Source organism: Cygnus atratus, chromosome 4, assembly GCF_013377495.2.
Source record: "Cygnus atratus isolate AKBS03 ecotype Queensland, Australia chromosome 4, CAtr_DNAZoo_HiC_assembly, whole genome shotgun sequence".
Classification (NCBI taxonomy): domain Eukaryota; kingdom Metazoa; phylum Chordata; class Aves; order Anseriformes; family Anatidae; genus Cygnus; species Cygnus atratus.
In genome coordinates, this window is record NC_066365.1 from 33,175,297 (window position 1) to 33,198,890 (window position 23,594).

The window sequence follows — 23,594 nt, forward strand, 5'->3', positions numbered from 1 at the left end:
TGTTGAATTTTGAGTATGGAAAGTATTTGTTCCTCCAAAAGATTTCAGATTCATGTTGCCAGACTTCAGTCTCCTTTCTACCAGTACTAAATATAATTAAAATCCTGAGTATTGTAGTTATTCACAGCAATGAAGGCAGAAGAATAAAGTTTCAAAAATGAACATCCAACAGAAAGAGAGTTGAGTTAGAAGGAAGAAAAAAAGACAAATTGGGTACATCAGGGGGGAACATAAAACTAAAAGTGTTTCTTGAAGATAAGGCTGTATTGTGATGGAATATTTTGAAGGAAAGCAAGAATCCTCTTCTGCTGAGAATGTGCAATAAAATATGACTGATAGAAATGTTTTCTAATGCGGCTTTGCTAGCTGTGTGGAGAGGGGCCAAGCCACAGTTGAACTGTTTCTGAAACCAGACAAATAACCATTGTTTATCCTAGACTAGCCAAAGTATTTCAGAAGACAGTTCGGTCAGGGCAACATTCAGTTCTAGTCTTAATTAGTTTTCTGAGTGAATGTAGAGGGAGGACATTTTTCATCCAAGTTCTTTGTAAGTGTCTCTTTATTCTCTCCTCCAACCCTGCTATTCTTCATCCCACTGGTGGAGCTGCAGCCAGCAGCAATCGCAGTGGAAGTGCAGGCGGCGCCAGGCTGAGCGCTGACCGTGGCTGTGCGCTGCATGCCTGCCCTGTGACAGTGGTCACAGGATGCTTATGCCCTCCCTGCACCAACCTTCCTGCTCCTACTGCTGCTACTGATGAAGGCTCTGGTGCATGGTTTCTGTGTCAAGGATGGGGATTGGCTGGTTCAATAATTTGGCTGCGCTGGGACCCTGCAACAGGCTACTTAACAGGTCACCACTTTCTCCTGAAGTTGGGGATGGTTGTGGAGTGGCAGCAGTAACACTGTGTTTGTCCCATGTGCTCTCCAAAATACCTGTGAGGAGCCCAAGCACTGTTTGCACCTGGTCCAGGAGCAGCTTGCGTAACTCTTCTTTCCGGGCTACGCTAAGATCTTCTCGCGGACATATTTGCATCTTTGCAGATGACACCAAGCTAAGTGCGTGTGTCGATCTGCTCGAGGGCAGGAAGTCTCTGCAGGAGGATCTGGATAGGCTGGACCGATGGGCTGAGGTCAACTGTATGAAGTTCAACAAGGCCAAGTGCCGGGTCCTGCACCTGGGGCGCAACAACCCCAAGCAGAGCTACAGGCTGGGAGATGAGTGGCTGGAAAGCTGCCTGGCCGAGAAGGACCTGGGAGTATTGGTTGATAGTCGGCTGAATATGAGCCAGCAGTGTGCTCAGGTGGCCAAGAAGGCCAACAGCATCCTGGCCTGTATAAGAAGCAGCGTGGCCAGCAGGTCTAGGGAGGTGATTGTCCCCCTGTACTCGGCTCTGGTGAGGCCGCACCTCGAGTACTGTGTTCAGTTTTGGGCCCCTCGCTACAGGAAGGACATGGACGTGCTCGAGCGAGTCCAGAGAAGGGCGACCAAGCTGGTGAGGGGTCTGGAGAACAAGTCTTACGAGGAGCGGCTGAGGGAGCTGGGATTGTTCAGCCTGGAGAAGAGGAGGCTCAGGGGCGACCTTATCGCTCTCTACAGTTACCTTAAAGGAGGCTGTAGCGAGGTGGGGGTTGGTCTGTTCTCCCACGTGCCTGGTGACAGGACGAGGGGGAATGGGCGAAAGTTGCGACAGGGGAGTTTTAGGTTGGATGTTAGGAAGTACTTCTTTACCAAAAGGGTTATTAAGCATTGGAACGGGCTGCCCAGGGAGGTGGTGGAGTCACCATCCCTGGAGGTCTTTAAAAGACGTTTAGATGTAGTCCTTAGTGATATGGTTTAGTGGAGGTCTTGTTAGTGTTAGGTCGGAGGTTGGACTCGATGATCTTGAGGTCTCTTCCAACCTAGAAATCTGTGTCTGTGTCTGTTTCCGGAAAATGCTTGATTAGCATGTCTTTCTGTTGTAATTAAGATACTGTGTTAATTTGAACCACATATAGTCTATTTTCAGCCTCTTAGAAGTGCTGAATATTCTTCTAAAGGAATCTCCAAGTATTCTTTACATACTGTATCAAAGAAAGAAAGAACCTCTTTCTGAAGTAGATTTATGTTTGTGGTTTGTTTGTTTTTTAATCTCCTCTCTAACTTTGTACACGTGGCAAGTTTATTTATATATTCATCAACTTAGCAACACTTGGTAAAAATGGTAATCTCAGGTTACTTTTAATGTGTACCTGCAAAAATAGTAAAGGCTGCTATATCTGTTAAATAAGATGTTCGGGAGAGAGACATCAGAAACCTTAGTCTTCCCAAGAAAACAGATGAGTTAGCAAAAGGAAACATTTTTCTGTCCTTGTGTACCAACAATTTTGTAGTCATGTCTTCCTGTCTAACCCCACCCCGAGTTATTACTGAAAAATGCAACTCCAAATGAAAGTGAAGATCAATTGTTAAGAAATTGTTAAAAATATTTAACAGAGGGGCTGTAGGTGTTTACTTGGCTGTGTAAATTTTTTTTATTTACAGGAATGTTGTCATTAAATGCTAATAATCTGACAGTATACACACCCACATGGGCTTTTCTCCAAGTTTTCCAGTCAAATGAGACAGAATGTGAACTTGAACACACAGTTGAGAGAACAAATGGCTTTCAAAATTGGCTTTCTGTCTTTTCGGAGTCTTTAAGCTAAGCTGCAACCTGCTTTTCATTAGAAGGGGTTGGGTGTAGTTGTATACTCCAAGAGTTTTGGACAAGTTTCTGTTAGGATAGCAACCTGGGGGAAAAAACAATTTGGCAAGCCCAGTACAACGTATAGGGAATCTCAGCATGACCTTACTTAGTTGTTTCCTCTTTGAACCATTAACCACTTTGTAATCATTTGTTCTTTCTTCATTAAGCCAAGGACCCTTGTCATCCATAAGAGCAGCAATCAAGAGATGTAAGTCTATTTTTCTTACTTTTTGAGAGTCATAATATTGTAAGATTGCTACATCTTAATTTTTAGTTAACTTTTAACTTTAGTTAACTGGTTAACTTTTTATGTGAAAAGAAAGCTGCCAGTAATGTCTGTCTGTTTTTTTTTTCCTCCTCGTGTTAGACCATCTTTTTGCTTTGCTGATGGTCTGTTCTTTCTTGCCAGTTACTAACATTTTCTTACTTGTGCACTAGAGCATTTGTGTGCAGATATGATCCATCTCTGGAGAACCTGGGTTATGTATGCCCAGTTCTTCTCCACTGACAAAACAGAAGTTCGTTTCATTTCAGCAGAGTAATTTCTGGAGAAATCCGTAGCACCTTTTCATTGGCTGTATTGGGGATGGCATTAGTTGCATACACATGACTCATTTCAAAAATAAGTGAATATTTTGTAATCTTGTATGAAAGTACAATCTTTTCTTCACTGATTTTTTTTAACTCTTCTTTCTCTTTCCCTGTTCATGATATTTCAAGATAGAGAATTTCTTCAGCTGCATTCTCTGAAGTACTTTATACTGTTTCTTTTTCTCCCTTTTTCATTTTTATTCCATTTCTGTCCATGATTTCAGTTGGTAATTTCAAAACAACCCTAAGGATTCTGCCACAGGGAGGAAATACATTAGTGTGTATAATTTGTTTCTACTGATTTGTTTCCCTGGATCTATTAGTCACGGGCTCGTTAGTATGGATTAGGTTGGAGGTAGTCAAAGGGGATCATGAAAGCTTTATTCAGAGCAAGTCTACATGATGCTGTAGTTAAAATGCAGCACTTTATCTGTGCTATTGCTGCCACAAATAGGATACTGGAAAACAGAGAGCACCAGATCACAGAGGGCCTTTGTCATGGAGTCAGGAATTGATTCAGACTACCTAAGCTCCAGACCCTCATCTAACTGATAAACTGTGTAGAAGATCATGAAGTAATTGATATATGTATGGTTCTGAAAATACAGTAGCAAGAGATGCCTTCTTTTGAGGCACAAACAATTTAAAAAATCAGTTCAAAAAATTCTAGTCAAGAAGCCCTGACACGTTATATAATTATACTTAATGATATTAATATGTGAATAACCATGATAAAATATAAATAGTATGTGAATTCTACAGATAAGCTAGAAAAAAATCTCCATGCACATATCAAAGCATTGTACATAAAACCATGGTTATACATATATGCCAGTAGCCATACCTGAAGATGGATCTAAATTAAAAATGGACCCTGAATAATTCCTAACTCTGCTTGCCATTAATCTGGAAAAAGTATGGTATTCTCTGGAAAAATATTTTTCCCCAGCAGTGCTAGAAATTTTTTTCTTAATCACAGCTTTGGTGGGCTGTTTATATCTAATTTTCAAGAAACACAACAGGTATCTGCAGGGTTTCAACTTTACAACCTATGAACAATGCTTAAACTCACTTTATACTGGTAGATCTCTCCTGGTCTTGTGGCCAAAGAGGAAGAGGGTTTATTTTCCTTTTGGCCAGTCTGACTACAACTCTGTATAAGAAGATGGTGTCATTTTGCTTCCGTTGTTTGATAGCTCAATAGAATTCAGAAAAGTGAACCCAAGGTGCTTGAAGGAAGCAAGCACATGAAAATGAGATGTTCTCAGGAGTCATTTTTCATCTGACCTCTTCAAAAGTTACCCCTGGGTTTTTAATGATGATCTCAGCTGAGAACACACCACTAAAGCCAGCTCACAATGAAATCAGTGGAATGATTTTCACAGACACCCGAGACAGCAACATGCCAAAGAAAATAAAAAGGAGCAAGCTAAGTGCTGCAGTAGTGATACAAAGGGGAATGGGGTTTTTGCTCCCTTCTCCAATATTCCAGAACAGGGGGGCGTTAAGGATTGGGGCTGCAAAGGCAAGTCTGCTGCCATAAAATATTGGAAGAACCTGTAAACTTGTTCCATTCTCATTCTGTCCTAAGCAAATATGTGGCTGAATGAAGGATGTGTAACAGCTTGTACGCACTTTGAGGCTGTGGCTTGTCATTTGGCAGTTTTGCAGCCGTTTTTGGCTGTGCATTTTGTTTGTTTTCATTTTTGTTTTGTTTTGCTTGGGGGCTTCCTAGGTTCTTTTGGCTCCCATTTTTTCCTAACCAGATCAATTCCATGACCTCATTCTCTCCCCATCTGCACAAACATTTGGGCTGGCATAATGCAGGGACTGGTGCAGAGGCAGGAACATACAGCCTGAGGAAAGGTGTGGGAAGGAGTGAAGTATCTTCATAAATCGCTTCTGTCAAATTTGAGTGAAACTGCAGGCTTTCCCTAAGGGTGTACTTACACAGATTTTATTCAGCAGCAATGCCAGCCTCTCTGGTGCCCAGCAGTTCGGTCAGCTGTGGGAAGGTATTTGATCTCACTGTGGGTGGGGAGAGGAATCCCCATCATGCTCCCCCCCCCCACCTCCACCCCAGATAATTTTTGACCAGTTCCCTCACTGAAGTTGTCCTAAGAAGAACTGGAGCCAGGAAGGAGAGGCAGAAAACAGATTGCTGCTGGGGGGACACACTGCTTCCCCTGTGCTGCCAGTGGTCTGAGCCCAAGGTGAGCAGGGTCAGGGAGATAAAATGGACAAAAACTGTACAGAGAGTGCTTAGTTTTACATGGATTTAACATTCTGAACTCACTCACTGTGGGGTCATATAAGTGCTAATGTTGGTTCAAGAGAGGGAACAAAAGTCTCTCTTTTGAAGAGGAATTGGGCAGCATCTCTTTTAGCTACATTCAAGCATTAAATCAGTGTAGCTCTGAGGTCAGACAGCCTGACATTTCTCTGAGGTGCCTGGAAACAGAACTAGAAGAAAAGGAGCAAGACCTCCCCCTTGTGCCAAGAAATAGTTCAGGAGGAAAGCCTCAAGCCTGTTATTTCAGAGACGTGTGAAAATTTCCCAGTAGTTTGAAACTCCACTTTTACATAAATAGTGTTATCAGATCTTGGATGAAATTAGGCTTTTCTGGTTTAGGCTTGAGTATTACCTCATCATTTTAGCACCCCCTGAAGAGTGCATCTCTGCATGCATGCAGCACCCTCACTATTGCAAAGGCCCTAAGTGTGACCTCTTGCATAGAAGTAGTCTGTCAGCTCTGCTGGTGTATTGCTTAGCAGGTAAGGGAAGGAGTGTTTGCTCACAATTGTGGCTCTCTCTGAGACCATAAGGAATAACCTTTTATACCTAGGCAGCTATTCAGGGAGAAGAAGAACTTCTCAGTCAAATAGTCTGCTTACTTCATAGTATTGGTGGTAGACATTTCTAGCCTGGTGTTGGAAAAGCATTGAGGAAAGCTGTATTTTTAAATATTAGCACATTTGCTTGTTGGAGAAAGTAATATTATTACTTTAAAACCCATTGATAACAGTTAATGTGAATTAACTGAAACAGTTAATTGGAAGAATCATAAAATCATTAAGGTTGGAAAAGACCTCAAAGATACCTGGTCCCACTGTCCCCCAGCCACCAATATTACCCACCAAACCATGTTTACTGACAGCTGTGGGAAGGGACAATAAATAAAAATCATCAGAAAAATTTGAAGCTTCATTTCACGCAAGGTTTGGGCTATTTGAGGCTATGGTTCCAATCTTTAATGGAAAATGGAACTTGCTTTTAAAGCAGTCTGCAGTGACAAAGCTGTTCAGTATTTCATACAGATTTGCTAATGGAAGTACACAGATATTATTATGCAGTGTTTCTTTTGTGGAAGCACTCAGTGCTCACAGCAGGAGGGTATCTCCGAGCAGATCCTTGAATGAACTTCAGAGTTTCCTCTATATTGCCTGAAAAAGTTGCCTGAAAGACTGTAAATTCTAGCCCAGCTCTTTTCAAAGAACTCAAAAGTGCATGTCAGACTTCAGTTGCCACCAGCTCATCTGTATCATTGCAATTTACGAGTTTGTGGGGTAAGGGCTGTTAGAAAGTGTACTTATACAGGCATCTTAATCTCGGAGTTTAAAGTGCTTCCAGCCCCATAATCTGTGTGTTTCAAACAGAAATGAAATGCCAAGTTCACTTGAAATATACAACCCAGAGAAGGGACTGTAGAGGAAAAACGTTCTCAAACATAAGCATACAGCACAGACAGTACCCTGCACAGCCAAAAATATTTAACCAGCTTTATCCACTTATTTGTGTACAAAGAATGAATCTAAGTCACTCATCTGTTCCCTGCTTACAGTATTACCATTAATCCTTTACTCACTTGAAATCTGCTATAATAGGTTAAAAACTGTTTGTTTGTTTTTCAGTGGAAAAACATTTGGATGCCTCATTGACACTAATGGAAATAAATATCTCTAGTGACAATATTATGGGTCGATTTGACATTCTTTCTTTCCCTTGAGACCAATAAAGTTATAAGAAGAAAATGTGTGGATTTTATGTGCTGGGTTTTCCTGTCCCACCCCTTCTTTAACCACTTTGCTTACCTTTTACTTAAAAACCACTAAATCTATGCTCCTGAAAATATTAACACTTCTCAACCACAGCATTTTGTAGTGTGGAAGTGGGGGGTTCTATTTGTCAGTATGCAAATCCGCACTGAAATACATTTATATTGACTCCCCTAATGGAGGAAATGTTTTCTTTAAATCTTTAAGCTGTCATAATTTGAAGTCTGAAGGAAAAATTAATAGCACGCTTTCTCAAGGCAATCCCCGAAGGGAACGAAGAACAGACTTACAGTATCCAAAGACCACTACTGCCTTGGTACTCCAAGGAATACTTGAGCAGAAGATGCAGTAGGTTTCACCTCTGTTCCTCCTGTGGATTTAAGAGCTTCCAAAGTAAAATGCTATAGAAGTGTGGTCCTAACAAAAATAGGAAAGCAAAAAGAGGGGAGCGATTGATGGAAGGAGGGAAGAACTTAGTTGAGGTCCCTAAAAAACAAATGTTTTTATTAAATGCTTGTGCAGATGATTCCATGAGTGTTCAGGAGTTTTTGTTTCAAACAGCAGAATGGGCGCATTTTGAAAACATAAGTAATGGTGTAGGTGTTACTCCTTTTTGAAAGGATATGTTTGTATCTACTAGTGAAGTTATTTTTATATAAATAATGTTAATGTGTTGCTTTGAAGTGAGTTTACTTGTTTAGTTGAAATTTTTGTACAAAAAATGTTTGGATTTGATGGATTATGTAGATTTGTATGCCTCACTGTAGTTTTTTAGCTTCTCTTTAGAAAATAAAAAGGTCTTAAAGATATATTTTTTTTATTTGTTCTAATAACTGTAATAAATAGAATTATGTCTAGAGTCTCATGGGAGAAAATAGTATGTAGTCTTTATCTAGAAATGAAGAAAGATCGGAAGAAACTGACAGGTTTATCAGTTTAGTTTTACATACCTCACTAATTAGCTTTAATTTCTAATGCCCTTATCATTTGGATGTACGCCGAACAGTTATATTAAATACGTTTACCAAATGAACACTTTCTTCCATCCTCTTTGTAAAACTAAACGTGGAATAGGTTGGTTTGGTTGTTTGGGGTTGTTTTTGTTTGTTTATTAGTTTTCCCTTTAATGTGGGGGTAGGATGAATGCTGTGTTAAGGTCTGTGAACAGGAAAGTGAAGGTGAGGTGTTAGGTAGGGGATTTGTTTTTTACAGAAATGAGTTAGAAGATGAGCAGTTATGGCTGAAATTTTGAGGTATGCCTCTTACCTAGGTCAGCATGCCTGACTGTACCTCTTTGTTAGGTGCGGCTGTGAATTGTGGGATCCCAGCTTCTTGCTGTCTGGATCAGCTCCTCAATGTCACCCAATATTTTTGGAGAGGAAAAAGCACAGACCCAAATAAACCATAAATTTAAGCTAAATAAAGCATTCAAAGAGATTTGACTTCCCCTCCCCATGTTCCTACAGTGGCACTTTGTTGAGCAATACAGTGGACTTTCCCATATTCAGTTATATTCTTCACGGTTAATTTATGGCAGGGGAAACGTCTGAACACCCATTGTTAATATCAGCGTGGAACTAGAAATAAAATCTGCTTTATTTTAGTTTTTTAAGACACTATATTGTGAATAGACGTTATAGTTGTCCTTTTAAATCTTTGGCACGTGTGCTGTCCTTGTGTGACTAACCCATTTGATCATGGTTTCTGGCACTCTGGAGCCTTGGTTTGTTCTCCTTCACCCCCCTCTTCCTCTTCTGTAACCCCTTCTTTTTTTCCTCTAGCACTCATGAATAGTGCACATCAAAAATGCCCCGTGGAAGAGGTATGTCTGACACACCACCCTGCGATTCTTAAATCAAGTGCGCTTTGCTGATTTCAGATTCCAGCTCTGAGTCTTTGGCAGAGGAACAGCACAATCATCAGCTTCTGTGCAATAAGTCTCTACTACTTCTTAAATGTCCTTGCTATGCCAAAATTTGTCCCTCAGATAACTTTCTTTGCCCTTTGAAGACATCAAAATGAAAACATAATGTGGCCATTGAAAAAATCATTTGAATACAAATATGGCAAAAATAGAAAAATCAAGGGGTCAGGATTTACTCTATCTAACTTAAAAAACTTTTTTTTTTTAATGTTGCTAACTTTTAGTGCACAAGTGATTAAACTTTAGGAAACATGAATTTTTTCTTTTTACATAAAGGAAGGTGAAATATCTTAGATTTTGTGCCTTAGTACTCTTTCCTTCTTTAAAACTAACAAAAAAAAAAGAGATAAAAGAACACATCTCAGAAATGAGCTATCAAAAACAAAGCCAGATATGCTTAACACTTCTGTGTTTTATTCATGGATTGTTTAAGCTAAAGTAAAACAAGTTTCAGCTCTAGGGTCGCAATGCAGAAGGCAGGAACATGAGGTAAAGAAGACGGACCATCTCTTTTGGTAGTAGATAGAACACAGAAAGACTTAAACTGATGACGAAACTATACCCTAAACCTTTTAAAACCTTCCCCTTGTATTTAATACAAATAGTCTTTTTCAAAACCTCGGCCAGTCTTAAATTCTGAAATATATGAGCAGATGCTGTGTGCTCTCTGTTTCACTTGTGGTGGCTTGGTATGGGCTATGCTGTTATCCTCATCTTATCGCTGTGGTGGTATATTTTAACTTGTTCAAAACTTCTGTTTCTTTTGTTTAAATAGCTTCTCGGACTTCTAGCCATAGTGAACAGCAGAGAGATAGAAGGTAAGGCAGTTATTTATATTGCAGTTAGATGTTACTCTAAAACTTGTTAGATTGTGTCTTACTACTTCCTACATCTTTTTTCTCTTCTTTATTTATTTATTTTTTTTTTGCTTCTCATCCTTTCTGTGTTTAAAAATAAATTATACTTGGAATAAAATAAAAATACTGTGATGCTTAAGCACAGGGTGGACTAAGATTTTGCGTTTTCTGGTCGGGTGCCGTTTGTGTCCTCAGAAAAGGAATGCAACCAACCAACAAACCTGCGTAGAACTGTTTCACGTTCCTGACATCTATTTACAGGATCACTTCACAATGAAAATAAGCACACTTTCAGGCCTCATTCCAGTTTCTCAAAAGATTTGAGAAAGGAGGTCACCAACCTGAATAGTTGGTGAACTGAGTCTGACATTATTTCAGGTGTGAAGGAACTGCATCCACCCTGTTTAATTTTTTTTACGATCATTTTAGAAGCTATGTTTCTGCAGTTTTTCTGATAGCAGACCAAGGCTTCTGTAGCAGACGCTTCACCTACTCACAAAACTCACTTCTCAAAATGCATCTTATGCAGGACTCTAGATTAATCAGCAGTGGTTTGGGGGCTGTAGCTGGGAAACAGGGGCTCTCGCTGCAGCTTATCCTCTAAAGCAGTTGTTATGGTAATAAAACAGCGGCAGTACCTAGAGGTCCTAAAAACCCACGGAAATCCCTGTCGTGCTAGATGCTGTAAGCAAATAGGCCCTGTCCCAAAGGCCTTATGAGGTGGGCTCTGGCCTTCCTGTAGCACACTGGGAGGTTTCTCCGGAAGTCTTTGGGGCAGACAATCTTTTCAGGTAGCCAGCCAGAAGCAGTTTTAACTATCCCACTGTTTTCACATTGCAGCAGGCTAAAGGCACATGCATGATTAGTTCTCATTATCCCGTGAAGACTAAGACTACTTCCATCTAATTGAGTTACACTTGTATTTAAGTACTTTAAGCATGTAAATTATTTCACTGAAGCCAATAAACCTACTTTTTGGCTTAGGCATTTAATTAGGTGCTCTGAATGGAAGCCTAAGTGCTTGTTAGAAAGGTCAGGTAAGTTGCTTTGAAATCACGGAAAGATATCTTTGGTTAAATCAAAAAGACTTGAGCTGTTTTGATTTTCCATGCTGAGAAAACCTTGGTGTTTTACATTTAAAAAAACTATTCTAAAACATTTTAGAAATTATTCCCCTTTGCCTTCATCTCTAGGCGTCCTGAAATTACAATAGTTGCTGCTGAACCCCTCCGGCCATCCTCCTGGTTTCCAGGTGCAAGCCCTGTCGCTCCTCAGGGATTAGGATTCCCTTCTTCTTCATCTCATGCTCAGTGGAGGACAAATGAGCTTATTCCAGCTGAGGTGAGCATGTATTTACATGAGGTGTGTTTGAATTATAAAGGTAAATGCACGGTAAGAAGAGAGAAACAGTATTATCACTGGGAGTTTTTGCTTGCTTAGGCTTTCATGACATTGAATAATCAAAGACAGTGCTCTTTTCTTCTGCATACATTAATTTAGTACTTTTAAATTCCTATTTATATATATTATATTTTAATTTATATGCTTTTTGTTTTTTAAGGATCACATCTGGACATACATTACTGTTTCTCTCTCTGTCTTGTAGCTTCCACCGTCTTATGAACAGGTGATAAAAGAAATTAATCAAGTGCAAGTCAATACAACAAATAACAATAATGCTGCTGCTTCTAGACATACCACTACTTCTGCAACACAAACTGACTTTCCAGAGGAACTAATCAGCCGTTTGCCAGCAAGTAATGTAAAAAACAGTGTGCCTGCACACTGGGAATCTGCAAGCTATCCAGGTGAGATATTTGGATTTCTCATTCATAAAAACCTTAGTCTGTTTCTTGAAGATGTTCTTCGTTATTGATCTGTGCAGCAGTTAACATGAATAACAGTTACTTTTCTGGGAGTGATTGATGCTGCAAATTCCTGCAAAACTCCTCTCTTCTGAAGTACCATTGCATTCGTGTTTAGACTACAGTTAAAACTTCTTCTGCAAGGAAGATGAGTACTGTCATGTGTCTGGCAGATGCCGTACATTTTAGCAATCTTCAGCTTCTTCCTGGAGTTCATACTTTTTTTTCATTTGTTTTTTTAGAAAGAGAATTCCAGTTTCACAAGCAGCACTAAGTTCTGAACAAAAATCATTGTTTCACACCCTAATGGTGATAAAAACTAATATAAATCAAGTGTTCTGGAGTAGATAACTTAAAGCTTTTCTTTTCTTTTTGTAGGGCAAAGTCCTCTGAAACCTCCTAGGCCTTCTGCATCTCTCCTGAATAGGTCTTCAGAAAATGAGACTTCCTTAATAGGTTTTGAAGTTTCTGAAGGTCAGAAGCGTCAAGAAAATCCCAATGCTGTGATATGTCCTGTGCCAAAGCCAAGATCAAGAAGCAATCTCAGACCTGTGGTCAAAAATACTGAAAGTCAGATAAGAGACAATGGGGAAGAAGTGAACCAGTCTAACACAAAGAGGCAGCAACCTTCAGTCGAGCAGTCGTCTGTGTTAGATGATAGCTTACTAGACAATCATTTGGCAGTGGACAGCATGAGTACAGAGAAGAGCCAAAATAGTATTGTTTCAAGGATCAAAGTTTTTGAAACCCAAGGAACTAATGATACCTCAGGATTAGCAAAGAAACCAGAAATTGCGCCTCGTTCATTCGCCCCAAGACCTGTACCTGCAAAGAAGCCAGTAGTTGCTCCAAAGCCAGGGCTAAGCAGAGTTTCGGGAGATTGGGATGCATGGACAGAAAGCAAATCAACACCTTCTTCCAAGGAATTGCAGCTTCAACCTGAAGCAGTTGGGAACAGTGTTGCAACCAAACCTGAACTGCCAAAGAAACCAAAACCTGGCCTTGTAAAAAGTAGTAGTAGTGATTTTCTTGATACAAAGAGTGGATCGGTTGCAGAGAACAGTGATGGACAAAAGAAATTTCCTGTTCCTGCTCCAAGGCCTCTCGTTCCTAAAAAGTCACCTTGTGCAGAAAATCCTGCCTTTTCTTTGGCCACGCTAAAACCAATTGCTGCTCCCCCACGGGCTCCTGTATCTGCCCAAGAAAAAGTTTCCAAGTCTCTGGGGGAATTGTCATCTGCAGCCAACTCTTCAGCACTCACTTTGCAAAGTAAACTAGATGTTGAAGGAGATCTGATCAGTTTTGATGATGATGTTTTGCCCCTGAGTCCACCTTGTGTCGTTAAAGATAGCATCATTGGTGAAGCAGCAGCAGGTAAGAAGAAAATTTTTTAAACTGTCCCTGTGGTTACTGTTTGCAGGTGTATGATCCTGTGTGAATCATGTCTACCTATTCTGCCTGTCTTGATAGGGTTTGTGTGTGCATGAAATTCTTTGTTTTCCATTATGTCAAGAACACTATGAAATTACTTGAGTTTTGGGACTTGGAAGGTTTTCAGGCTCTATAAATCTCAGAGGTTGCCTGCTGGATTTATTACACAATTACTAAAATAATGATAAAAGACTTCATGTTACACACCAGATGTTCCCTCCAGAATGTATCACAATTCTCTCTCAGAAACTTGGGACACCTTATCTCTTGCCATCTAATCTGCCTAATTTATTTGAGTGCCTGAAGCTCTGTAGTGGAAGTCTCCTGAGCATAGTATGTTTGGAGGTATTGTTCCATTAGGTCATCTAGAGAAGCAGCAATGTTTATTATTTAGGGAGAATGGTGATCAAACACACTGGAATACTCTGTTTCACCAGCGGCTACTTATTTTCTCTCTCCTTTATTTGTCTATTGTCTTGTCACGCAACTGTATGCTTGTTATGCAACTTAAAATTTTTCTGAAAAATTAAAATAGTTATTTCATATGGGTGGATTAATTACTACAACTACATCTCTCTCATAAACTTAGTTTGATTCCAACAAACAGGAGGCCAGTTAAGGCCATTTTATAAAACTATGATTTAAGTAGTTTAAGACACAAGTGAGTGTTCAGCTGTCACTAAATTTAACAGCAATGGCTTTTTCCCTCTTAGTATTCAAGTATACCAGGTTTAGACCACCAGCCCCTTTACAATCCAGGGAGAGCTCTGCTTTAAAACAGATGGCATGTCATACAAAATACATGTTTAAAAAACTATGATTTTTAAACCCTCCCCCCTTTTTTTACCTCATTTATCATTAAACATCTCAGCAGTCTGCAAAGAGACACACAAATAGTGTGTAGTTGTCAGAGTAAATCAATATTAATGGTTGTTAGCAAGTGTGATTTCTTTACAGGTAGTGGATTATATTGTTAGCTGAAGTTCCGACTTGTTATCACTTCCATTTTACATTGGCATAAAAAGCCCAAGGCAGATGTAGGAAGTCCCTTACAGCTCTAAACTGTTCAGGCCAACACGTACAGACATACAAACCTCAGAGCAGTTTATGAAAGCAGTGAAATAAGGCAACAGAAGGTCCTGCAGGAGAGGTGATTAGCTCTACAGGGATCCACGTCCTCTTTTTTCTTGGACTGATGGGTTCCAGGAGCACTGCAGAGACTGTAGCAAACCTAGAAGGAAGGAAGAGTACCAGGTGAGTGGAGAGGAGTTTTGAAGTGTGTGACTGACAGTACCTAGCTGGGAACAGAGTTAAGATCATCAGGTCTGGAGAGTGCAATTGTACAACAGCCACTGTGCATGTGATGGTTTTGGAAGAAAGTTAGAAGCAGGAGGGATGATTCTTGGTTTCTGTGCATTTGAGGGAAAACTTGTAGTTTCAGCCTTTTGATGATTAGATGCAACAAACAAAGGGAAAATGTAACTTCCAACTAGAAGGCAAGAAAAGAGAATTCTTACATTTTGAAAGTGAATAAAAAGGAAAGTGATGTTTTGGCTGTGTGCCCTAAAAGTCTGCCTTTCCCCCACCCTGAAAAATAAAGTAACGATAATTCTGTTAAATTAGAAGTTCAGTCATCCCAAAGAAAATCATCTGAAAAGATCAGCTTTCATGTTGAAACTATCATCTGAATAATACTTCTGTTAACCATAAGAATGGAAAGTATTTCCTTCTGAATTTAATCAAGAATAACACCTAGGATTCCAGAAAGGTTACTCATTTCTTGAGTCTATGATTTTATTCATTTAATAAAATGGTATGTTTGCTGTAACACCTTTGTATGTAGAAAAGAAAAAAAGGTCTGACAGCATTATCTCTTTATTACACTGTAAAATTAGGAATCCTTCCAGATTTTTGCAGGCATTTGCGAGCGAAGATCATATGCTATACCCTTGATTACTAATGCCATGCTAAGTCTTGACAAAGCATCCCCAAGAACAACACTGGCTTTCTGAAAAATGAGGCAACGCAGAGCACTAACACTAGCTATTTCTCATGTTCCCATAGGAACAGCTTAGGATTTGCAAGATGAATCCACAGTAAAATGTTTTGTAAAGGCAGGAAGAGAAGCTGTAATCCTGCTCCCAATTCCCCAGACCTTTGTATTTCTTACATATTTGTCATTGTCATTACTTAGCAAAATGACAGCACTCTCCTTGTTGTTATGGCAACCCTAGAAAAGGAGGAAGGCTTTTATGCAGCGGTGTTTGAAACTGAGCACCAACAGATTTTTGTCAAAGAGCAGTTTTGCATCACAGATTAGAATGTTCGTAGAACTTATTTTTTTCTGATACAGCACAAATGCATCTGGGACTTAGGCTAATGTAAATAGATTTGGACAGATTGATCACTGCTTCCGCTAACACTTGATGCGAAAGGAAGAAGGTGAAGCATTCAGTTGATGGTGGGAAGGGTGCGGAAGTTGAGGGGAGCATCTGCATGAAAAGGTGAAACACAAGAAAAACAAATTGTTCTTCTGGTGTGTATTGAGACATGGGGCACCAAGATCACTTTCAAAGCTTTCAGCGCCCACTGTGCCAGTTGAAGTCTGTCGGAGCACTGGAGGCTTGACAACTAGGAGATTCAGAGGTAAACTGTGGTAGAACCTTGCATCCAGCTCATGTCTCCGCTGCTGGCCCAAGGGAAGTGCCAGGAAGGAAAAGTCAAGAATGACAAATCTGTGGAACAGCTCCTTTCATCAACAGCCAGAATTGATGCCAGTTTTAAGTGCCCGCATAATTTTGCACTCAAAGGCTAGAGATAATGTTCAGAGGTGTTTGTATCCTAATGAAATTACTCCTGCTCAAGTCAGTCCCTTAGAATGTGAAGGCGTCTACTTGGGACCATAAATCTTGACATGTTAATGCTTTGATGACAGTTGTGATATTTTGAATCATAAAGAGTATTTTTACACTTCAGTTATAGCTGGTAACTGGGATTTGTGCGGTTCCATAAGGTTACAAGTTTCACTAATGTGTCAGGAGGAATCTTTTCTCGGTAGTCCGTATTTAAAAAGGCTAAGAAATGAAATCCTGGTGCGAGCCGAGCTGGGTAGAAGTTCCGTGGCTTCAGTGGATCCATGATTTCACCTGTAACTCCCATCAGTGGCTGTGTTAAAGCATGTACTGTGCTTGCTTGTTAAAGTCCTGAGGTGGAAAATAAGGTAACATTTAAAATATGTGCATTTAAAGCACATATTTAAATTAAAACCTGGAGGTGATCTTGCTACAATATTTTAATTCTTTCTTACACGTAGAGAGTCTTTTTTTCCACTTGCCTTCTCTCTTTCTCCAAGATATCATATAGTTCGCTGATCGCTCTATTCCCGATATACCAGAACTTAATTTAAACCAAATGTTTTGAAAAGTAATTCATAGAGAGTGTCTATCCTTACCAGGAGGCAATTTTCTGTTTTATTTTCCACATATTAATGTATTTCAATTCTAACAGTAACGCAATGGTTGCATTTCTTAATTCTTTTATTTAGTTACTTTCTTCCTCACAGTATAAAAGTTCAATTCTGCCTGTATGGGCAGAAAAATGACCAAACCAGTGATTACTGTCTATTTATATATGTTGTTCCTTCTTGTGGCATGAATGGTGGCATCTGTGTGATATTGTGGCCAATTCAGAAAAACTGCTGCTCGAGTAACTCCAACTTTGTCTTCTGTGGGGATGTTGCCCAGCTGCTTGTTTTTAATTGCTTCCTCAGGAAGGAAGAGGGGGGAAAAAAAAAAAGACCTAAAACGTTTGTAACTGGTAGATTACTCCAGACCTATCTTCAAAATAATGCAATTTTTCTCAGTATTCTGCTGTGTTACTCCTGATGGCTCTTGTGGCTATTTTAAGTTACCTGTCTCCTTTTTGACTTGCTGCCAGAGGTGTCATCGTCAGAGCAGAGTGAGCTGCCTCATCCATTTTAATCTTCTATTTGGCTTGAGCCCGTGACAAAACGAGATTTACCTGAAGGCGTTCTGCTGGGGGCTGGAGTAGCTGGAGGCCTGTGCTGTGCCCTCTTGGTTTTGCTGCGGCGTTGGCAATCTCCAGCACAAGTGGTAACAAGCATCCATTGACTCTTCAGGCCCTGCAGATTTTTGCTTAGTGAACTTAAGCTGGACCCCCAAGGAGCTTGTAGGTGCCTCCAGTCTTACCGCAGGAGAAGGCCTTATAGCCAATTTCAGGAAACCAGTACAAATTTTAAATCATAGCCTCATAATAGGTGATGAGCCCTTTGGGTTGTAAAACAAATTTGCTTTTGAGTTCTGTGTCGATACATGTAAGTGGTAACTTGCAAGTAATAATGTTCTTAATGATAACCTTCTTCTCTAATGATTACATCTATTTATTTTGTAATAACACTTAAAATGCAGATATCTTTTGATCAGGAAGATTGTCAAACAAAAAACAACAAAATGCTTACTTAAAAGAAGCATTTATAAACAAAACAGTATTTTTTTCCTTCACTGGAAGCATGCAAGATTATTCTGAGAGGCTACACAGGTATTTTAAACAACATTACAAATTCCTTTGTCCTCCAAATCTTCATTAAAAAGATTTTGTATGCCCTACTTTCTTCCACTATGGAACCTCTGCTGTGGAGATTTCCAGCTTGCCTGTTTCGAGGCACTTGACTCTCTTATCAATGAACGAGCATTACCATTGTTAGGCAAGAATGGGTGAGGCTGAGTTTCTTAATCTCTGGGGTAATCTTGGGTTTTAGTTTTATCGCCCACTGTACGACCAAATGCCCTCCAGCATCAGATTTTTGAAGTTAGACCAAGTTGTGCAGCCAATTTCTAGCAATGTGACCTCATAGCTGACCTCTTCTGGGCAGGAGGTTGGATTAGATACCTCCTGAAGGCTCTTGCAACTTCAACTACCCTGTTCTTACCCTACCAAAATAGATTCAGTAGTCCCCAAACTCTTATGTTGTAACTTGTGCTGGTGTTAGTGCTCCTTTTATGCCAAAGGCAGTGCAATTACTGTCACCTCTAGTAGTTCACTGCTAGCTTGTCCACACTAAACTGTTGTGCTTTTTTGAAGCACACAGGTAGTAAGTGTGGGCATTCACTCAGTTTTAGAGAGAAATGCCAAAAAGCTGATGATAGCCAAAGCCTGGAAAAGGTCTGTTTAATCTGTCTCTGTGCACTATATAGTGCTGTAGTTTTACACCCTATAAATGCTGGTATTGCCGTTAAGTCTTCCAATAGCCCAAGAAACTTTGTGCTTCTAGTAGTGGATTTCATTTTGTTTTTCAGCTTTCTAACACCATGGATGAGGTATTCCATTGCTCAATTAAGGACATCTTGTGTTTTTAACAAGTGCTTAACACTAGGTCTTATATTGCATCTTTTACCAAATTTTAATGATACCTTTTGGACAACATCAAACTCTGCATAATTCTGTGACTTCATGCATTTTGTTGTGCTGATGGCTTCTTCTGCACAACCCAAGTATATCCTGTAAACATCATTCATTCTTCGGATCAGATTCATTCCTCCAAAGTAATGATTGCTGGCTTTGAGTTGCCTTGCCTTTCATCAGATGTCATCAGTGAGTAGAGAGCAGTGCCTAATACCTATGCAAGTGGTACACTGTATTTCCTCTGCTCTGAGTAGCAATAAATTTTGCCAGATAAATTCTTACCATCTGTAAGTCTTTGCGCAACACATTTTTTGATTTTACTAGTGAAATTTCTGTTTGGGCATCTGGACCATCTTTCCTTTCGTGAGAGGGGAGATAATCCTCACGAAGAAACTTCTGCAATCACTGTGTGCTTGCTCTGGTGGTTTGTGCTTTTGGTACAGCATAACTAGATGCAGAAATAAAGCGAATGCTTTGGCAACAACGTTAGAAAAACTACTTAGATGTAAAGGTCGTTATGTGTAAGAGGTTTTTAGTAGCCCGCTCGAATACCTGCTTGACTAATCGTGCCTATCAGGTATATCAAATCTCCTGGGCCTGATGCAATGTAAATCTGTGGATGAAGCAGGACTACGCAGTCTGTTCATAGCAGCTACCGAAGTAACTGAGCTAGTCTTGAAAAGTGACTGTGTAGACTGGGGAGGAAGAAATCCTAGAACATTATAAAAGCAGATCTGCTTGTCTCTGCTCCATTTTTAATTTTGAAATGATTTCTGAAGCAATATTAGGTCTACTCCTGAATGCTGCATTCCTTCTATTTAAGTGACCCAGTCTCCTCTCCTAGGAGAATTCCAAAGAGCCTGAGTTTCACCTGAGCTTATATTTGTGTTGGGCACAGTTGACATCATGAAGAGCCTACATCCCATTGTCTCTTTTTTATTATTATTCTTTTTTAATTTCCCAGTTTGCTGAAAGACATGGATATGATCAGACCATGGCAATTTTCTATGCAGAGGGAGTTAAGATTGCATATTTTGAGAAAGGCAGCACAGACTATGTAATTCTTTCTGGGTCAGAAGTACCATTTCGAAGAACAGTGAACTGTTAATTTCCCTGATGAAAAGAACTGGGAAAAACTGAGGTTGGGAAAATAACTTATGCTGGAATTCGGTAGAATACATGGTCTGATCTGGCTGTTTATGTTTGCAGAGAGGTTGAAATTTAGAACTTCTGAAGGGTCGGACTTTTGGTATTTCATAGTGTTTCTTAAGCATGGACCCCATTTCTGTTTGGGATGCTATCTGTCAGACCTCCAGTGGATCTCCAGGTATATTACTAAGAGGGGTCTGTTATTGAAAATCTTCCCCAAGTGTGAGCTAAATCTGCTTCCACAAAGCCAAGAGTGGTTTTGCCAGGCTAGGTTTTAATAAAGCAGTTGTTGATGGGGGTTGGCCTGTCCTCTTTTCCTGGGAGCCCCTGGTGACCCCGATGTTAATTATGTTCTGTGTGAAGAGAATGTGTGAGCTTTGCCTGTAATAGCTGCTGATTTCCTTTTTTTTTTTTTTTTAATTAAACATTGAAAGTAGACACAGTTGCATACTTCTGTAGTGACAAGTGTTGTAATGTCAGCATCAACACATTTTACACTATGCTGTTTTTGTGTACTGAGAGTAATTCTTGCAGGACCGAACTTCTTCGCAGTAGATTATATTATTCTGTGCTTTCAGCGTACCACATCTGATTTGTCTGGAGAGCCCCCTTATTGCTGCTGAGTTATCTGTTACCATCTCACTACCTCCTACTTAAAGACCACTAATACATGCTTCAGAAAGCTATCCATTTTCCTGTTCACAGGGACGAAAGCTAATGTTTGTTCTGTAACCTGCTGATTTCTGATTTTAAAAAAGGATGATAAATGGAAGTGGGCAAAAAGGCTCTCTCTCCTAAACTGGTAAAAGAAAGAGATGGTATATGGTATATTTGGATACACGACTTTCATTTGCCTTACCAACAAAGCAGCACAGTATTATATGTTATCAAATAAACCTTTGAAACAGAAGCTCCAGAAAAGTGAGACTCAGGAAAACACAGGCTTTAAGCATCGTTGTAAAAGTTTAATAAAAAAGATCGATTGAAGTCTGTTGATATGTGTTATGAAAAATGCCTCGCAGATTAATTTCCTTGAGCTGAGAAGCTTTAAATGAGTATGTTAACAATTCTGTTTTCACACTTCCATGAATTATGCTCAAACGATGCCCAATTGTTGTTAAACAACATAAAAATTTGATATGCTGTCAGTCCCATTGCACAAAGCAGCGCAGCCGTTTACTCAGCCAATTTCTGCTGCAAACCCAGCACTGGGGAATGGAATGACACAAACAAGGTAATGAGTTTTAAACTAATTATGAGGTGACAACAGTATAATTGAACATAAGATAATGAGTGGAAAACTAAGGTTTGTAGAACGGTTTTCTCGGCCTCGGGTTGAGAATGACGGAAACCGAGACTTAAAAATAACTTAGCTCAAATCTAGTGATTTGGAGACTTCAGCCAACTGCTGAATGGTCAGGAAAACCAGCTCTATGCACAGAAATGATTAGCAGCTAACAAACGATACTTTTGTGCACTTGTGAATCTCCGGATTTGTAAGAATACAGATGTGTGATTATTTGGGGTGTTTAGGGTATCCGCATTTGGTCTTACTCTGTCTATATTTTTATGAGATGGAGGCTTTGGACAATTATTTCCTCACTGTTCTCGCAGAGCTTCCTTCACCTCTGCAGAAGGTTAGCCTGAGAGGTTTCCTACGGCCCTGCTGCGTCCAGGAGCCCGCTACCAGCCTTGCTCGCCTTCCCATGGGTACCCTTGGCCTTGAGCTTCCCCAAGGGCCCGCAGCCCTGCTGCCCCTATGGGTGTACCTGGGGTACAGTCACGAGGTAATTGACTGAGAGCGGAGGAAACCCTGCCTTGGGTTTTCTTTTTTCAGCAGCACTGAAATCATTCTGAACACCATCATAACAGTTAAGACTAGGTAAATCTTTTTGAACGCAATTCAAATTCTGGCAGTGTAGCTAGCAGATGTAGGTGTAAAGAAAGGAAAGAAAATGCTAACTGCAGGCTTGCTCTGAGAGTGGGGTTTTTATGTTTCTTGCAACTACTGTACTGCCAGACTGCTCGCACCCCTGGTGTGGTCTGTGTTTTCCAGTCCTCTAGCACATCTCTTGCTCTGGTGCAGCTTTCACTGAGGAAACCTAAACTTTTTACTGCCTAGTGCTAACAGTAGCTTAACCAAGCTGGCAGGTTTACGCTTACCTTCTAAAATGTACCTGATGTCTACGCCCAAAGCTGTTTACAAGCGGTCTGGCAGAAAGAATCGGTGCGCTTTGATTCACAGTTGTGATGCGACATGAAGGTACCCAGGCAGATCTGGGGAGGCTGTAAGGAGGTAGATGTCATGGCTTTGGGACAGACTGTGACACAAGCCCTGCGCCTCTGTCTGACAGATACACCTACAAAGAGCCTTGGGCCAGGGGCTAGCGGGAGATGAGAATCAGAGCACGCCTGGGCCGTGCAGCATGCTGTCCTTGCTGGTGCTAGAGCCTGTCTGAAGCTGTTTGGGGCCTATTTTTAGTGTAAAAATAATAAAAAAGAGCTTAATGTGGTTGGTCTTTACCTCTCAAAAAATGCCAAGGCTTTTTAAATTGAAGTGCTAAAAGCTATGTAATGAAGTTCATAAGTAAATACTGTACTTCTGGATATTTTAAGTCTATTTTACATTCCCAGACACAGATTGCAAGTGCATTGATAAACTGCATTGGGTTGCATTGTTCCAAATTATCTATAGCAAATCATGACTTCGCACTACATAACTTCTGTTTGCTTGTTTCTAAGTGTTGAACATGAAGATAGAGTTTTATCAAATACAGTATTTTCAACTTTGTCAGAAAGTGTGGTGGTAGTTTTGGGACGAGAGAAGTTTTTTTAGAAAAGCCCCGAAGAATTTAAAGAGATGCCCAGCATGCCTCCTCTCTGAGACTCTGACACTCCATAAATAACATCTCATTGAGCTACACGTCTAAAAAGGCCTCCAGAGGAGATCAAACTCAGTTGTTGGGGCTGTGAATGCATGTCATGGAGAATTTATTGGCCAGAATGCTTCTCCAGTTTCTACCTTACACATTTATGATGCAGTTAAGCATTGCCATTTTACTGCAGTTTTTAGTAATGTCAGAGAAAAAGGTAGCATCTGTTAACAACATAGAACAGGTAGAAATGAAGTATTGCTCATTGACATGGTGTACGTGAGAAAGAACCCTTTGATTTGGATTTTATTTATGTACGAGTATTTTTACAGCTGCCTTCTACATGCACATATGTTCCCATGCCTATTAATACGAGACCAGTGCTTAAGTTTATTAATCATAGAAAACATTGCTCCTGTCTTACTGATGGAATGACTGGACAGGCTTGTAGAGGAATGAGTGATATAGGCAGGGACAGACACAGCTCAGGGACGACTCCGAGTCCTTGGTCTGAACCAGTCTTCACCATGACATCAGGGTTATAATCAGCAAAATGACGCAGAATCTCCAAGGGAATTAGTTATTCTACAGCAAAGACATACTGTAATCAGTAATGTTTAAGTGCTTTCTGCTTTTTTGTTTGTTTCTTTCTGTAGGCATAAAGATAAAACTTCTGTAGAGCTAACCATTTAGCTTTGGCA

At 40.1% G+C, this 23,594-nt stretch overlaps 1 protein-coding gene across 2 annotated transcripts in view; it reads left to right on the plus strand.

The window, feature by feature from the left end:
• SH3D19 (SH3 domain containing 19) overlaps positions 1-23,594 on the plus strand; it is an 81,164-nt gene that overhangs the window by 36,891 nt on the left and 20,679 nt on the right. Inside the window, exons 1-6 of one of the 2 annotated variants that reach the window (XM_050710466.1) lie at positions 602-850; positions 2,894-2,934; positions 10,073-10,115; positions 11,348-11,495; positions 11,761-11,962; positions 12,398-13,393. In XM_050710466.1, the coding sequence (XP_050566423.1) occupies positions 771-850; positions 2,894-2,934; positions 10,073-10,115; positions 11,348-11,495; positions 11,761-11,962; positions 12,398-13,393 (1,510 nt within the window). In that variant the 5' untranslated portion in view covers positions 602-770. Of the gene's footprint in view, positions 1-601; positions 851-2,893; positions 2,935-10,072; positions 10,116-11,347; positions 11,496-11,760; positions 11,963-12,397; positions 13,394-23,594 lie in introns of those variants that run through there. The other variant, XM_035547062.2, reaches the window with a different exon arrangement.